Here is an 18,981-nt window from a genome sequence, read left to right as displayed (position 1 = left end):
ATTCTTACAACAGCCAGAGGGGGAACAATCTGAATGTGTATCAATAGATGAATAAATAGTGGTAGATACATACATTGGATTATGACACAGCCATAAAAAGCAATTCAGTACTGATATACACTACAACTTGAATGAACCTTGAAAACATTAAGTGAAAGAAAGATGACACAAAATATTTTTGTATAAGAAGTGTCTAGAATGGAAAAATCCAGAGACAGAAATCGAATTAGTAGTTGCCAAGGGAAAGTAAGAATGGGAAATGATCCCTACTCCCATGGATTGGTGTGTTCTGCTAGAGCTATGAAGTTTTTGAAAACTAGAGAGGTGGTGACTACACAGCTTTGTGAAAACACCAAATGCCACTGAATTGTACACTTTTAAAACACTTGCCTGGGGCTGGGGCTCAGTGGCAGGGCACTCGCTTAGCACATGAGAGGCACTGGGTTCGATCCTCAGCACCACATAAAAAAATAAAGGTTTCATATCCATCTACAACTTAAAAAGTAATAATCTCAGCAATTCAGGGGGTGGCAGCAGGAGGATTAAGAGTTCAAAGCTAGCCTCAGCAATTTAGCTAGACTCCCTCTCAAAATAAAACATAAAAAGGGACTGGGGATGTGGCTCAGTGGTTAAGTGAGGTTGAATTCCTGGTACCCCTCCCCACCAAAAAAAAAAAAAAAAAAAAAAAAAAAAAAAAAAAAAAAAAAAGAAAAGAAAGAAAGAAAGAAAGGGAAAAATTCCATGGGCTGGAGGTATAGCTCAGTGGTGGATTGCTTACTTACCACTGGTGAGGCCCTGGGTTCCATTCCCAGCACCTCAAAAAACAAACCAAAAATAAATAAATAAATAGAATAAAGATAAAACTCATGATATTCTCAGGGTTGGGCAAAACACTTCAGAATCAAATAAAGATTCAGAAAGCACAAACTATGAAGACTTAATATATTTAAAATTTAAAAAACCAATAAGACATATCAGAGGAAAAAGACAATCTGAAGTGTGGAACCAGTTATTTATAATGCATGTTGCCCCCTCCCCCACCAATAATTATAGTACTCAGAATAAAGTACAAATTTAAAAAATGCCCAATAGAACAATGAACAAAGGATATAAAACATGCAACAAAGGCAGTGACATATGAAAAGATGTTTATCCTTGCTGGTTAAGAAAATGCAAATTAAACCACAGATGCACTTGTTTTATAACCATCAAACTGGCAAAATTCCCAAATCTGACAACTGTTGACAAAGATGTGGTTCACAGGGATTCTTTGTTGTTTTCTGTAGTGCTAGAGATTGAACCCAGGGTGTTGTGCATGCTAGGCAGGTGCTCTACCATTGAGCTATGCCCCCAGCCCACACAGGGACTCTTGTATACTGCTATTGGGAATTTAAATTGGCACAATCTTCGAAGTGCCATTTTGCATTGACGTTCCATGTAGATTATGACTTAACACTTCTACTTCCTTAAAATTCTTGTACAGGAGTGTAAGTAGGCTCAAGTAAGACGTTTATAAAGGTAGAAACTTGGGAAAAGACCCTAACTGTCTAACAGCAGAATGATTACACTGTGATATATGTATTCATATGGTATCGAGTACCATTTTAAATACAAAGCTATATAAATCTAATCATTAAAAACAATGTAGATCAGAACAAAAATCATACAACTGCATAAAATTTTATCTAAAATTTTAAAACATTCTGTAAAACCACACTGTCTACTTTTTCTGGCAACTTACATTTGTGATAAACACTATATAGGATGATAAGAATCAAAATTAGGAAAATGATTATCTTTGGAAGAAATGGGACTAGTAATAGGAGAAAGTACACAGAGCTCAAACTCTTTCATTAATGTTTTACTTAGATAAGACCAGAAGCAAAATGGGCAAACTGCAAATGTGACCAATGTGGCTGGTACCTAAGCACTTACGTTATGCTCTATTCTTTTCTACATGCTCAAATTATGAGATATTTGAAAGTTAGGGGGAAAAAAACACCAGAAAAATTTCCAAAATAATAACTATTTCTTCTTACTTACAGGCTTATAATTTTATTTATTCTTATCACCTATGTGAATCGCTTTTTTCTTTCTTTTGTCACCAGGGTGTAAACCCAGGGGCACTTAACCACTGCACCACATCCCCAGTCCTTTATTTTTTTTATTTTTTTATTTTTGTAACAGGGTCTCACTAAGTTGCTTAGGGCCTCACTAAATCGCTGAGGCTGGCCTCGAACTTGTGATCCTGCTGCCTCAGCCTCCTAAGTTGCAGGGATTACAGGCATACACCACTATACCCAGCTCGTATACTGCTTTTATAGTGAGGGGGAAAAAAAAATCAATGTAAGTTATATATTTTAAAACTCACCTGATAAAGGCAGTCTGTCTGCTAACTCTGCATTAGAGTCCACTTTTTCATATTTGACACTTGCCTCTGAGTCAGTTGGAGTTGGACAAGGAACTAATTACTTATTAAGAAGTACTGGAACTAATGCCATGTGATTAAATACTTGCTAATGGAAATGTGAACAGAAGTCAAATTTTCGTTTTAAAACTGGGCAGGCACACCTGCACTCTTCATTCCCTGAAAGGTTTGGAATAGGAAATGTGATACTAGCAAGGCAGCTTCTAACCATGCATACGGACACAACACTGTCCTTTAGGATGGAGAGCAACAATAGAAAAGCAATTTGAGGCTGTAAACCACTTCCTGAACCACTGGAGCCCACCAGTCCAGCAGCATTTGCTTCATTTGTCCTGTGTATGAAAGCAAACAATCTTATACAAACTCCTTTTAGTCTCTATTGCCCCAAATTGTCCAGTGTCTTAACTAAAAGAAAGACCTCTTAAGGGCAGTACCTTCCATCTCTTTCTGCTGAAGATAACCATTTAAGAACAAAGAAAACTAAAAGGCAATCTAAACTCACATTAAAAATCAGCTACTGGGGCTGGGGATGTGGCTCAAGCGGTAGCGCGCTCACCTGGCATGCTTGCGGCCCGGGTTCGATCCTCAGCACCACATACAAACAAAGATGTTGTGTCCGCCAAAAAAAATAAATATTTAAAAAAAAAAAATCAGCTACTGAAGCCAGGTGTGGTGGCACACACCTGTAATCCCAGCAACTCAGGAGGCTAAAGGGGAAGGATTCCAAGTTCAAAGCCAGCCTCAGCAATTTAGCAAGGCCCTAATCAACTCAGTGACACCCTGTCTCTAAATAAAATACAAAACAGGGCTGGGGTTGTGGCTCAGTGGTAGAGTGCTTGCATGTGTGACACACTGGGTTCAATTCTCAGCATCACATAAAAAATAAATAAAAAATAAATACACACACATATAAATAAAAGACTAGCAATAAACTGGGAGAAAATACAGAAATAGAGAAAAAAAGTTGGAAATGGATAAAGGATTCAAACAGGCAATTTTTAGGAAAGGGAATCCAAATCCAAATCCAAAAGTGATAACTAGTAGTCTTGTTACTATTTATCAGGGAAAAACAGATTAAGTGAAACTTCATTTTCATCTAACAAGCTGACCGAAACTTGTCTTGATAACATCAAGTGTTAATATTTTATTTAGGAAAAAGAAGTATTTTCACATACTACGGTGGGAGTAGTTTTCAGCCATCCTGAGAGACAATTTAATGTTGTCTATTAAAATTAAAAATGAATAGAACTTATGAAATGGCCATCTACTTATCAGTATCTGCTTTTGAAAAACTCATGCAGATTTGCAGAGACATATAATTGAAATATCACTTGTAATAATACCAATCCCAGAGGTTACCTAAATGTTCAATAAAAAAAAAAAAAAGACAAAGAATAACAGAATAACACACAGATTAACAGAATACAACAGACCAATACAGATTGAGCATCATTAATCCAAAAAGACTAATGCTTTTTGAAAACAATATGAAACCAAAAGTGGAAAATTCTATGCCTGACCACATGTTGGACAGGTGTAATAAAATACTCAGACACACTAAAGATATTTTATACACATTTAGCCTATGTGTATTAAACAAATTTCATGCTTAGAGTCCCAATCCCAAGATATTTTAATAAGTCTATGCAAATAATTTAAAATCCAAGAGAAAATCCTTAAAACTGGAAATGCTTCTGAGTCAAGCATTTAGGATATTGATACTCAACATGTACTTATTAAGAAAAGTCCTCCAAAAAACCTAGAATACAAAAAGTTGCCAAATATAGACCTTATAAAAAATATGTTCACATTTCTGCCAAATAAAAATATCTCCAACTGGAGATATTTAAGTTAATGATTTGGGGAAAGGATAAAAATGAGTATTATATAGATATACTATTAAAGTAAAAAAAAAAATCAGCATTTGCAATCTAACGCGTCCTTGGCTCTTTCAAGAAATAAACTTGTGAATTATCAATTTATCACACGTTTCACTGAGCAATCACACAAATTTTTATTGTAGCTGAAAGAAATGAATTAACTGCTTCAATTTATATTTCTAACCCATCACCAATGTCAATTATAGAAAAGTCAGCCACTAAGTTTCCTGGTACGAATTAAGTACCCAATATTACAAACCACAACTTGGAAATCACATGTAACTAGTAAAATGGAGGTAGTGTGTCTGCCTTTCATCATAAAAGAAACCAAGTAAAATAATAAGCACGTGAAATAATGAATTGAAGGACAGTAATCCATTTTTTTTTTTTTTTTTTTTGGTACCAGGGATTGAACCCAGTGGAGTTCAATCAAGCCACATCCCCAACCCTTTTTAATATTTTATTTAGAGACAAAGAGTCTCACTGAATTGCTTTAGGGCCTCACTAAGTTGCTAAAGGCTGGCTTTGAACTCACAATCCTCCTTCATCAGCCTCCTGAGCCACTGAGATTACAGGCATGCACCACTCACACCTGGCTCCACTCAGTCTTTTTTTCTTTTGGCAGTGCTGGGAATTGAATCCAGGGCCTTGTGCATGCCAGGCAAGCACTCTACCAACTGAGCTATATCCCCAGCCCTCCAGTCTTAAAAAAATGTCCAAAGAAAGTTGAATCCTAGGTAAATATATGAGATAAAAATTCAATAATTGATTCAAACCCATTTAGAAAAGTTAGTGAATGATAATGAAGTTATACCCCAAGTAGATATATATACAGGCACACATATTTTAGGTTGCTGACATAACTGATGAACTGAGAAAAAGCTTGGGAATGAAGCAACAATGCTTTAGGTTGTAGGCTGTTACGCTCTAAGCCCAGTGAATCATTAACATTTATTATTTTGAACTGATTGCTTCTCCTTTTCCATATGAAAGTTGGTGAAAACGCCACAGCATGATTCACAAGGGGTATTGACATCAACAGCTCTCCTTTAAAAAAAGTTTAAAACCAAAAACGTTGACATGAATATGTGACAGAAGAACTGCTATGTAAAGTAACATACACTGCTCCCAAGAACAAATAATACCTAGTTTCAGGTATTCCTTTAAACTAATATTCTGTAATCATGAACCCTGAGCAAGGGCTATTCCTCAGTAGACAATTTTAAACAGATTGTCTCCATGTATATCACAGAACCCAGTCTGTTACTATAGGGAAACATTTTATAGCCTTACTTACTTTCTTTTTGGTACTGGGAACTGAACCCAGTTGTGCTTAACCACTGAGCCACATCCCCAGCGCTTTTTATTTTTAGACATGGTCTAAGTTGCTTACGGCAGTGCTAAGTTACCAAGGCTAGCTTTGAACTTGTGATCCTCCTGCCTCAGCCTCCTGAGCCACTGGGATTATAGGCATGTGCCACCCACTCAGCTTAGCCCAGTTACTTTCACTAAGAAAAGTCGGTACTTCCCCTCTTTGCATCAAGTCTAGAAAATTTTAAATCTATTTTAACTCAGCAAGGTAACTCACAGCAAAAACTAATCAGCCAGTTTTTCCCTCAACTTGATAAAGTGAAAAGATCATTTAAAACATTTATTCTTGTTCTACCCCAATGATACTGTACTAATGTTTCAAAGAGTAACTGTATTAATGAAACATCAACAAGTTACAGATAAACATTTTAATTGATTAAATATATTACTTTCAAGATCTTTTTGAAATCGCACTTGTACTGTACTAATCAACAGCCAAAGGCAATAAAAAAGTTTAAAACCAAAAATGTTGACATGAATATGTGACAGAAAAACTGCTATGTAAAGTAACATACACTGCTCCCAAGAACAAAATTTTTAGAAGATACTTCATCTTAATATGTGCAAGGACAAATTTGTAATCAAAGGCTGGAAGAAATATATATTAGTGCCTGCTTTTTAAAAGTTTATTTTACATTTTAAATACAGTATTTTTCTCATTAAAAAAAAAAAAAAAAAAGCCAGGAAGTGCCTAACTCCATGGTTTTTATACCTATGTACATGAGAACTGTGGGACAGCCTAACAAATGCTCTGGATGTAACAGTATGGACACTGGAACTCTTGAATCAAACCTGAAAAACAAATTAAGCACTGCTTATGAGAAAATAATCCAGTTTCTGAACAAACAAAAGAGTACGAAGTTAGATACGTACAAAACTGGGTATTAAAAAACAAAGAAATGCAGTACAGAAAAACTCAAACAGCCTGTATGTAGTGAACTGTATTACTGCAGCTAATCAATGGAATCCCTCCTGTAAGAAGTGATTTATGACCTGAAATTTTAAAAATCTAACTCTTTCAGTAACAACATATAATAATAACATTAAGTGTCTATTGCCATCTTGTCAGTTTCTGTCTATTCCACCATTCCTTATGAAAACAAGAATCTCTACATTTATCACTTATACAAATTTGAAGCAATTAATTCATATTTGTTTTCAGTAAGAAAAACAAAGATGTGCCTCTTCTCATCAATAAAGACATAATACAGATTAAAGTTAAAAAATTTAAGCATGGGTATTTCCAATTCCAATAAGTAATTTCAAATGGGAATCGTGTAGGATTTGTGCCTTAGTAACAAATGAAAAGAAAATGGACTGTATCTGGCAGTGACTTCCATATTAGTGCAATGGTATTCCCCAAATGCTGAATATTATTTAAATGACTTTATAAATTTTAATTCAGTAGGTTGCCAATTTGAGATTACAAAATCCCTAACTGTATGTTTTGTGCAGAAAAGTTTTGAGATGCTCTATTAAGCCAAATCAAGAGAAAATCGAGTTTTGGCTTTGCTACTGGTGTATGAATACCAAATGAAAAGAAAACGCCTGAGAGTTTGCGGAGACTCACTAAGAAGGATGTTTGAAGCGTTCTATCTATGTATCCTGATACTTCAATTATCTATTGGGTTTGAATATTCTAAATTTATGATTATCTCAGAAAATAATTCTCTGTAATATAACTCTGGAACTAAACAATCTGGGTAATTCAGAATAAGATCTAATGGACACAATTTCTTTTCTTACTAAAATCTGTGAGGTCTTGAGTTTTTAAATTTTAAAAAGAGCGACCTTCAATCAAAACCAGCTGCATTTGATGCAGACTATTAACATAAGCATTTCAAATCAGAGGATACTGTTAAGTATGGGCTTCAAAAAAACACATGGAGTAGGCAGCAATGGACTAACCATCAGCCAGGTGGGGTCAACGGTGGGATGTTTTATTTTGAAGACTTTGAATATTTAACACGTAGCTCATGTAACTTCAGCATCCACTAGTGACTCTGCTGGTCAGCACCCAAGGGCTAGATGAGTCTGAGGAATCCCTTTTAACCCCAAAGTATTAAAGCTAAAGAGTCTCAAGGAAATCCCTTATTCCCAGCAAGAGTTCACAAATCATTAGACCAAAATCAATAGGGTAAACAACGACTCCAAAGCTCCACAAATGTCAAAAGAAATTCAATGCCATCTTCTGCCAACCCTAGATCCCAGACACTGTAACATTTTTATCTAGTATAATAGACTCTGTAGTAGACTGATTTTGACCTCCACAAAGAATAGGAGTTATCAAACTTGAGGAGATAGACTCCTCTCCCTGGATACTGGTGGCTGCCAGCATACACTTCCTCATGACAGTCCCGCCGGTACACAGGCACAATTTCATCCAGTAGAGGCTTATTGGAATTCTTTTTGGCTTTCTCTTCACAAGTGATGTTTTCTGTGAGAAAGAACAGGTAGGAACAAGTCAAAGAACAGATCCAGGAAAATCGTCTTTGCATCAAGCAATTAAATTCTATCCTTTCTTTGAGATATTGCTCGTTAGGAATACTCTTGAACAATTCTACAACTTATGCGCATGTGAGCATGTATTATTCATTCATTCATTCGTTCAAATACGAGTAACCTGCTATGTACCAAGTACTGTTCTGGAACTTGGGAGCCCAGTGATTGAACTTCGAGTAGCAATAACAACCTGCATGCTATCCTTCTGTCTTACCACTGCTCCCATTTCTGGGCCCCATTTTTTACCCTTCCATATCCATTCAATTCCAAATTCCTCCCCAATAGAAGGAACCCCGATCTTCTGAGTAAGACCAAAGAAATGTTGCTCTGATTTAATCCTTTCCCACAATATAAGAGTCCTCCCCACTTTAAGGAGAAAGTAGTTTATGAGGACTATTACTTTCTGTATGTCCTAAATAGGAAAGGTAAAATTTCTAAAAACCATAATGAAGTGGTAGGCATTCTGAGATGCTCTACAAATTATTATTTTCAGTAGGCTTACTTAACCCAGAGATGATTCAAGTGGCAAAAAAATGAGTTTTGATCATTGGTTTCTCCAGTGAAGTTCTCTGAACTGTAATGACATGAGGTCAGGAATTCACAGGAATGAGAAAATTATGCCAGCTTAAGTCTCAGTTGAGTATATTAAAATAAATGGCCTGAAGGAAAATAGATGAAGGGAATATTCCTAATAGAAGATTTAAAAAAAGTCTTTCAGGGTTATAACATGGCAGAGTGAGTTCTGGTGACATGAGTTAACTGGGTGATACTTGCCAATGTTCACTATCAGGAATTTAAAACAAGGAAAGTCTGAGAAACTTTCAGTCTAAAGAAATTTAAGGAAATGAAACTATAATGTGGCATCCTGGATTGGATCCTGGAACATTTAGGAAAGAACTAAAGATATCTGAATAAATATAGGCTTTAGATAATGGTAATATATCAATACTGGAATATAAAATAAATATACCATGGTACAAGGTAAGATGTTAACAACAGGGGAAACTGGAAGCAGAATATACAGATGATATACAGCTGCTCTTTGTGCTACCTTTGCAAATTTTCTGTAAATGTAAAACTATTCTAAAATTAAAAGTTTTATTTAAAAAAACTAGATGGAACTCATATAAAAGTAGGTGCAAATCAAATTTGCTTTACCATAAAATACCTACAATCAAACATCTTTCAAGAGCAAAGGCGAAATACAAAATTCCTCAAAATGGTGTTATACTATTGGCTGTAAGGAGATTAAGGCAACAAATTGGTCCATTAATTCAAAATCCAATTTTGTTCAAATTCTGCAAAATAAAGATTACTGGGATAGATGAACAATGTACCTTTCACCAAAACCTTGGGACCTAGAAACAGTATAAGAAAAAGGAGAATTGCCCAAAGGATGGGTAACTATCCATGCTTCCTCACAGAAAATAAATTATCTACCTTTAAGACTTAACCAAACCAACCAATCATCAAATAAAAACTGGGCTCATTTTCTACTGAAATCAAGCCAAAAGAACTCTAAATGCACGTTATGAACAAGACACAGTTCAGCCTAAGGCATATGTACAAATGCAGTTCATGAGCTGAATCTTCAAATGGGGAAGTTATGCCCATTCCTAGTGAACAATTCTTGGGAGCAATAAACTCTCAATGTTGTTCTTGTTAATATAGAGGTTCTGATGGGTGATATTAATTGCAAATTATTTTATGAATAAGAATGGCACAAGGGTAGGTAATGCCATCTCCCCTGGGAGGGACTTATATTAAAGCTAGAGCTGAAGATATCAAAGTCCTCACCTTTGGAAGTGATCTCTTTTTAGAAGCTCCCTACAGGCAGGACAGGAGAAATGCATTACCTTAACCTTAAAACTTCTAAATAGAGCTTTTTTTTTTTTTTTTTTTCCCCAGTGCTGGGAATTGAACCCATGTCCTCCCACATACAAAGCATGAGTTCTACTACTGAGCCACACCCTCCTCACCTCTTTTTTTTTTTTTTTTTTTCACTTTTGTATATTTGTTCTTTTTGGCCAGTTGGCAGTATTTATAGGCAACACTTTACCTTGCTAGTGGTACTTAGGAATAAAGGGTGGTGAGAACAAAATGCCATGTAAGGCAAAGCAGCACATGAGTCCACACTTATCAGCCCAAATATGGACCTGTGATGTAATAAAGGATTTCACATCTGTTTCTAGGAAGAGAATCAATTTGCAAGATATACCCTAATTCTGGGGACACTAATGGTACATACAGACAATGGTACGGAATAAAAATTCTTTGGAGCTAAAATACTGATTACTATTAAATACTAACTGTGAAACTGAATGTTAAACCTAATTTCAAGAAATGCTATGGCATACACGCTGTGTGTTTCACGACCGTTACATGACCTCAGGGGCTCCAGAGTGCAGCATGGTGTGGCTATATGATTAAATAATAATCTACCGGGGCTGGGGATATGGCTCAAGTGGTAGCACACTCGCCTGGCATGCATGTGGCCCAGGTTCGATCCTCAGCACCACATACAAAAAAAACAAAGATGTTGTGTCTGCCGAAAACTAAAAAATAAATATTAAAAAAAAAAATTCTCTCTCTAAAAAATAAATAAATAAATAAATAAATAAATAAATCATCATTATCATCATCATCATCATCATCTACCGCTAAAGCTGACTGAACTTCATGGTCACTCCATGTACTTCCAGGAATCTCTTTAAATTTATCCCAATATAATTCCTGTCAAACATGACCAACTCTCTTCAAGAACAAGCACTCTGTTTACAGTCACCTAAGGTCATTTACTCCTAGAGGACTGAGACATGATGCTTTTCCATCCTGACAGTTTGAATACCCTTCTGGATCACTCCCAATCAAATCAAAAAATAAATAAGCCTTTACTAAGTATGTATAAAAGCCTCAAGCTCAATTTTTTTTTTTTTTTTTTTTTGTGGTACCTGGGATTGAACCCAGGGGTGCATAACCATTGAGCCACCTCCAGCCCTTTTCATGTTTTATTTTGAGACAGGGGTTCACTGAGTTGCTTAGAGCATTGCTAAACTGCTGAAGTTGGCTTTGATCTCATGATTCTCCTGCCTCAGCCTCCCAAACCACCGGGATTAGAGGTGTGAGCCTCTGTACCCAGCTCAAGCTCAAACTTTTATAGGTAACAAAATTAAGAAGACCATCTTCTCAAAATACAATACACTGTATAATCTGCTTCCTACAACAAGGTAGGTTAGACAGCCCTTAAAAACACCTGATTTTGTCTATATACTCAGATAGTTATGCTCTAGTAAATTAGTGGTTTCCAAAGGGAAGAACAATTGAAAAAATTTTTTAGATAAGATGTTCTAGAGAATTTCTGAATTCTCATTAAAAAAATTTAGAATAATGACCTAAAAACCTATTAACAAAAATATATATTTTTACTTGCCCCTTTCAAATTTTTCAAACTGGAGGTCAGTGGTGTATATCTGCAGCCCCAGCTAAATAGGAGGCTGAGCCCAGGAGTTTAAGATCAGCCTGGGCAACACAGCAAGACCACCATCTTAAAAAATAAATAATTTTTAATAATGCTCAAAGTTATCTCACATCTTTTGCTTTTCAACACACAAGGCTACAAGTAAAACAGTATCTAAAAAGCAGTAAAACAGCTAACTGCCAAACAGACATTCCTGTCATTTAGAAAAACTTATGTTCAGACCCTGATCTCCTATAAAAGGATGGCATCTCTCATAGCCTCTTAGTCAAGGTACCACTAACAAAGAGATTGTTTCCTGACCATGAAGTATTAATCATGAAACATAAGGTTGACAGATATAGGAATATGTACCATTTTTGCCAACAAACAAATGGCAGCTACTGAATATGGACCAATGGCTCTACCAACCTTCTTCCTCCTCATCATCATCGCTGGACTCGCTGACATGCACGCTGACAGCAGTGTTTGGAGAGTCTGTCCATTCAAAATACACCCCAAACCCAATGTCATAATTGTCTGTAGCAAATTCCCAAAAGAGATATGATCCTTCTTCATGGGTGGGGACTCGAACAGTGACAACTTCTCCTCGGCCCACTGTAATCACAGAATCTGCATCCTGCCGAATCTTCTCTTTAAAGTCTTTGATCTGGGGTCGGGTCCACATGGATGGAGCTGCTATTACTGGAAGAGATTCTAAAGGCAACAGGAATTACAAAAGCTAAAGAGAAAAAGGCTTCACCCTGCAGGTAGCAATATTTGCATAGAGCTGCCTAAGGCACTCAGGCACCTAGTACAGTATGGTATAGCTTAGACCAAGGGTGGAGGGGAATATAAAAGCCTCTTCATGGAAGTCTCTCCCCAAGTTAATTATTACATTCATTTAACAAGGTCACAAATACTCAGAGGTCAACATACTACTTCAAATAACAAATGGAATCCACAATCTTGGAAGTGATTTTTTTTTAACCCTCTAATTACATAGAAGGACTTAAAAAAACTTTTGGAAACTTCTTAACTGGACCTACAGGAAAAATCTAGCAAGGAAGAAAGATCTGGAACTTGGAATAAATTATGACTTCAGTCATCTCTTGAAAAAAGCACTGATCTGACCCAAAATCGGAGGGGCTTTTCTGAAGGCGTTCAAAGGAATAAAAAATGTGGACAAAAATAGAACCACTGGATGGGGCTGGGGATGTGGCTCAAGCGGTAGCACGCTTGCCTGGCATGCGTGGGGCACTGGGTTCGATCCTTAGCACCACATAAAAAATAAAATAAAATAAAGATGTTGTGTTCACCAAAAACTAAAAAATAAATATTAAAAAATCCTCTCTCTCTCTCTTAAATAGAACCACTGAGGATTGAGAAAAGGTACAAAGTCTTATTACTGAGAAGTATGTATGTACACTAGACCACTCAGCAGGTTTTCCAGAATTAGTCACTGGCATAAACTCTTGATAAGAAAAAAAGTGAGGGAAGGGTAAACCAAACACCTCAAGGTACTTTTTTAAAAAAAATATTTATTTTTTTAGTTTTAAGTGGACACAATATCTTTATTTTACATTTATGTGGTGCTGAGGATCGAACTTAGTGCTTCCAGCGTGCTAGGTGAGCACTCTATCATTGAGCCACAACCCCAGCCCCTCAAGGTACTTTCTAAAGCTTCTTAGGAACCACACCATCACCCCCAACCCACTGAAACACTCTTCCTTCTTACTTAACTCCTATCCTTGCTTCAGATCTGTCAGCCTAATTGTCCCTTCCTCAGGAAAGCCTCTAGTGAGGTCAAAAAGAGCACTAAAATGCACCTCTTTCTCCTTCGTATCACTTATTACAGTTACAATTTACATTTTATGTATGTTGTCACACCACTTTTCTCCTAGCACTCAGAGAACCTTCAACCAATTGCTGAATGAATGAACAAGCTGCCCATGGAAAGCTGGTATAGTTTTGAAAATGCTGTTTAAAATGTTGTAATAGGGGCTGGGGATGTGGCTCAAGCGGTAGCGCACTCGCCTGGCATGCATGCGGCCCGGGTTCGATACTCAGCACCACATACAAACAAAGATGTTGTGTCCGCAAATAATACTAAATACTAAATAAATACTAAAAAATAAATATTAAAAATTAAAATGTTGTAATATACAGTAGCCAGCCTCTAAATGGCCCTTAGTGATCCTCATCTGATTTTTCATGCACTTTCAAGGTCTCCACCTCTATACACATTAGGGGTGGCAAGTGTGGCCAACAAAATATGGTTATAGTACTGATACATCGCTTCCAAAGTCAGAGCATAAAAGACCCTGCCACTTCTTATTTTCTTTTAAATAATGTACTTTGGGAGAAGTCAGTCACTGTGCTGAGGACACTAAAGAGGCTTCCTGGGGCCAGGAACTGAGACCTCCTGCCAATAGCTAGCAACAACTTGCCAGCCATGTGTGAAAAGCATTTCTGAAACAGATTCTCTGGTCCAAGGCAAGTCTTCGCATGACAGACCTAGCCAACATCTTGACTACATACAACCTCTTGACAGACAGAGGGCCAGAACCATTCAGATGAACTGCTCCTGAATTCCTGACCCCCAGAAACTGTGCCACATAAGAACTATTTACTGTTACTTTTCTTTCTTTTAGTACTGAGGTACTTCTGAATCCAGGAGTGTTTTCCACAAAGCCACATCTTCAGTCCTTTTTATTTTTTTGAGACAGGGTCTCTCTCTCACTTATTTGCTTAGGGTCTCACTAAGCTGCCTCAAACTTGTGATCCTCTTGCCTCAGCCTCCTGAGTTGTCAGGACTGCAGGCATGTGCCACACAGGCTGGCTGTTTATTGTTATTTTAAGCTCTAAATTTGGGTGCAATGTGTTACATAGCATTAAATACTTGACATTAACTGTCCAAAACACATTTGATTTGCTCTTCTACACTACTCTAAGGATCACCAGAAGCATCAATTCAAACGCACAAGAGTGAAAAAGTGCCCCGCTCTCAAAATATGTAATTGCTCTCAAAAGCTTGTTAGCATGTCTTCCTCATTTTTCCTTTTCATGGGATCTGAATTAGGACACCTGAATTAGAACACATGGGTGAAGGAATGCACATGGTGAACCATACCTTTTGGTCCATTCTCCAAGGCTTCTTCTGCAGCTTCTGGCTCAAGTTCTTTTTCAGAGTTGTCAGTATGAGTTTTAGCCTGTCCATTAACTGACATCATATCACTTGGAACAGATGCATTCACTTTTGATGATGTAGATAATGCAGCTCCAGCTACTACTTCCTGTTGTTTCTGTAATGCTGCCTATGAATTAAGAGAAAGTAAAGATACACTGACCAGGAAGGCTAATAAATGGAATATCTGCCCTGGCGTATATTCTCCATGCTTGTGCCCTACCAAAGCATTCTAACCCCAAGAAATTACCAATAAACTTTTATCAGTTTTTATCCTATCTGTAAAGAATATTAGTTGTATAATACCAACTGATAGCTAAAAATGATAAAAATGATCATGGACAAAACACTATAACTGAGGATCACATTTCCTGATCTGAGCATCATTAGAAAAATTAACAAGGAAAAATTGAAATAGGTAGAAACAATCAACCCAAAATAAAACTATTCCAGCTAAAAATTGAAAAGAATAACTTTCTTGTGTTTGTGTGTGGTATCAGGGATTGAATACAGGGATGCTCTACCACTAAGCTATACCCCATCCCTTATTATTTTTCTTGAGACAGAGTCTTGTGAAGGTGCCCAGGCTGGCCTCAAACTTCAATCCTCCTGCCTCAGTCTCCAGAGTTGATGGGATTACAGGTGTGTGCTACTACTAGGCCTGGCTCAGTAACATGTCTTCTTAAAATTGATTTAAAAAAATCTTTTTGTAAAATTCAATTACATAAAATTTGAATTAGAAAAATTATACCATATAGAAACTAGTGGTCACAGGAGAAAATTCACAAAGAAATTCTAACTGGTAAAATCTGATGCAAGCCCCTAATGTAACCAATAATCTATAAGGACTATTTTGATATGGATAAAACATCAGTAAATTGTATCTTCATGGAAAAACTGATATCCTTAAATTTAAAACTGTTATGTTGTAAAAATTATATTGACCTAAGAATTAAACAGGTTTATAAATGGAAGTTTGAAGTAAAAATATTTTCAATGAAAACTTGGCAATTTTCATAATTAGGATAAAAAATGTATAAAATACAAAATCAAAATGTTCTCTGAATGAAAATGGGAGAATAAGAAGTAACTTTTGCCCAGATGACAATTAAGGGACATTTCTCTTCTAAATCAAGATGGAGTAATATTACTTGGGAGATGGAGACAGGAGAATGACAAGTCTGAGGCCAGTCTTCGAAACACCACAAGACCTTATTTCAAAATGAAAAATAAAAAGGGCGGGAATGGTAACTAAGTAGTAGAGCACTTGCCTAACACATGTGAGACCCTGGGTTCAATTCCCAGTACTACAAAAAATAAATTAACAACAACAATAGTGCTATTGAAATATCTATGTAATTATCTAACAACTTTTGGGGAACTTTAAACTGAATTTACATAGAAAAGTGCACAGATAATAAATTATACAGCTCAATCAATCTTCACAAATCAAACATATTCATGCAACCAACACCCAGATCAAGACATTATTTGCATCTTAGAATCCTTCCTGGTTCCCTTTTTCCAGATACCTTTTCCAAAGACCAACAACTATTTTGACTTACAATACTTAATTTGCTTTGTCTGTTTTTAAACTTTATATAATTATATCTGTTTTTCACTCAACATTACTTCTGTTAAGGTTCAGCTATAAAGTCATAAATACTTGTAAATTGTTGTTTGCATTGCTCTAGGATAGTTCACTGTGAAAATATACAATTTATTTACCCTTCCTACTGCTGATGAGCACTTGGGCATGTAAGTACTTTTCAAACTAAAAAACTAAGTCACAAGTAAGCATAGTGTGTTCACTGCAATTAAAATATTATATAAGTATACACAAACATATATACACACAGGTGTGTGTATGTATGTATATATTTATATATGAGAGAACTTTATAATGCCATGGTTTAGGGATAACATTTAATTTATACATATTTCAAATAATGTATCATTTACAAGCCAATTATTTAAAGGGACAGCAACATCTTTCTCTGTTTCTAGCACTGGTAGGCTAGTAATACACTGAGGGTTTTAATTTAAAACACCCCTTCCCAAGACCTGGATTCTCGATAATCTCCATGTTAGTCTTTCAGAAAGAGTACCAGCATCCAGAAAAAGTATATACAACCAAAACAAGTCAGTATGCTCAGAACATTGACTGCATGACAGGAAAGCAAAAACAAACAAACAAATAAATAAATATATTTTAAGGTCCTGTGCAAATATCCCCCTTTTATGACTCTTTTATATACTCAGAAGTTTAAAAAAGCATAGAAAGATAAAGGAAAAGGGCTGGGGTTGTGGCTCCATGGTAGAGCACTTGCCTACAAGTGTGAGGCACTGGGTTCGATCCTCAGCACCACATAAATAAATAAATAAATAAGAAAGATGTAGCAAGACACCCATTTATGTAACCATACCTGAAGGTTAACAAGTGTTCCCATCCTGTCATTTTGCTTGATGTTATATAAGGATTACTACTTTACACGAGCAAAGTTCCCTTTGTTTCTTCCCCTCATGCAAAATTTATTGGAAGGTTGGATAAAGTGATGCACAGCTCTAATCCAGCAACTTGGGAGGCTGAGGCAGAAGGATCTCAAGTTCAAGGCCAGCCTGGACAACTTACCAAGACTTACATCTTGTCTCAAAATAAAAAATATAAAGGGTTGGGGATGTGGTGGCTCAGTGGTAGAATACCCCAGGGTTCTCAGGGGATAGGTGGGGTGGGTGTTTTAACTGACAACTCTTAAAAAAGAACTTGGGTAGCAATGAAACTGAAAACCTCCTTTAAGGCTCAATTCTGGCCCTATTTATCATAACTGTTCCCAGAGGCAACCAATCAATTTGATAAACTGAGTGTGATCATTCTAATTCCAATTGTGACTTTCTGTTTCCAAGACTGCCCTTGGATTTGCCTAGACTGCATTTCTCCTAATTGACAGCAACCTATAAAGAGTATAGCGTATATGAGTTACCCTACTAAATACTATCTCAATGTCTATCCAAGAAGCAGAAAAAGGGAAGCAATATGCTAAAGCAGAAACAGGCTATAAAAGACAAAACATTCCTCAAAAACATTGCTTATTATCTTGAGCTCTGGTTTAGTATCTTTTTCCTCCTCTTATGGATTATTCAAAACAGGGGTGGGGGTGCAGTTTTTTAGATAACATACATCTTCAAGGAATTTAAAAACAGCCTGTCAAAAACAACAAAAATGGGCTGGGATTGTGGCTCAGCGGTAGAGCACTCGCCTAGCTCGGGCGAGACCAGGGTTCGATCCTCAGCACCACATAAAAATAGAGGCATTGTGTGGTGTCCATCTACACCTAAAAAATAAATATTAAATTAAAAAAAAATTACCTCATGTAATAAGAAATGCCACGTACCTATAATCTACCGCTTTTCTTCATTCAGTTTTTTTGACAGGTGGTAAGTACTTTATAAGTGAAAATTAAATACACTAACACAGTTAAGTTTAAGGAAGCATTTTATGCCTCTGCAAAGGTAAAAAATCACCATCTTCCATACACACAAAATAACTATTTTCTCACTTTATTTCTCTTATAGCCCTGAGAGATTGGTAGGATAGGAAACTTGATTCTGTTTTCTATTTTTATAGAGTAGGATAAAAGGCAGAAAATCAGAGCAATAATAACATGTCTGATAACAAGATGAAGACAAAGACAGGATAAGAATCCAAGTGTTACCAGACACCCCCTAGGCCTACATTCTTTTACCTAAACCACTTTCCTCCACTTTCCTCCGTGTTAAAACAAAATACTTAGGGGTAGGGAGTTGGAGGAAGCACACAAATGTGTTGTCATGAGCACTACTGTGGATTTAATATAGCTATACAGATACAGCCTATGGCCCTAAGGGAATCCTCTTTCTGGAAGTTTCTGGCCTCTGGCAGTGCTCTTCCTGAAGGATGTCCTTGAATTAAGGCTAGCTACCAGGTCCTTATGGTTTCAGGACAACTATTAGGGTCTACACCAGATTCATTTTAATAACACTTGGTCCATACAACTCCCAAATACCCTTATGACATTATAATAGTGGTCTCATCATTTGTTGCTTCAAAATCATTTATTTTCTCTCATAATTGCCAGTGCAATGCTGAAGTCTGACTAAAAGATCACCTAAAAGTTATTTT

At 36.5% G+C, this 18,981-nt stretch overlaps 1 protein-coding gene across 1 annotated transcript in view; it reads right to left on the bottom strand.

The window, feature by feature from the left end:
* Positions 1-6,032: 6,032 nt before the first annotated feature.
* Positions 6,033-18,981, bottom strand: part of Acbd3 (acyl-CoA binding domain containing 3) — a 36,530-nt gene continuing 23,581 nt past the window's right edge. Inside the window, exons 6-8 of the mRNA XM_076831748.1 lie at positions 14,769-14,952; positions 12,068-12,352; positions 6,033-8,116 (exon numbers count right to left, since the gene is read on the bottom strand). Of these exons, the coding sequence (XP_076687863.1) occupies positions 7,905-8,116; positions 12,068-12,352; positions 14,769-14,952 (681 nt within the window). The 3' untranslated portion in view covers positions 6,033-7,904. The remainder of the gene's footprint in view (positions 8,117-12,067; positions 12,353-14,768; positions 14,953-18,981) is intronic.

This window comes from Callospermophilus lateralis, chromosome 13 (assembly GCF_048772815.1).
Source record: "Callospermophilus lateralis isolate mCalLat2 chromosome 13, mCalLat2.hap1, whole genome shotgun sequence".
NCBI lineage: Eukaryota > Metazoa > Chordata > Mammalia > Rodentia > Sciuridae > Callospermophilus > Callospermophilus lateralis.
This window is presented reverse-complemented; position numbering and strand designations above follow the sequence as displayed.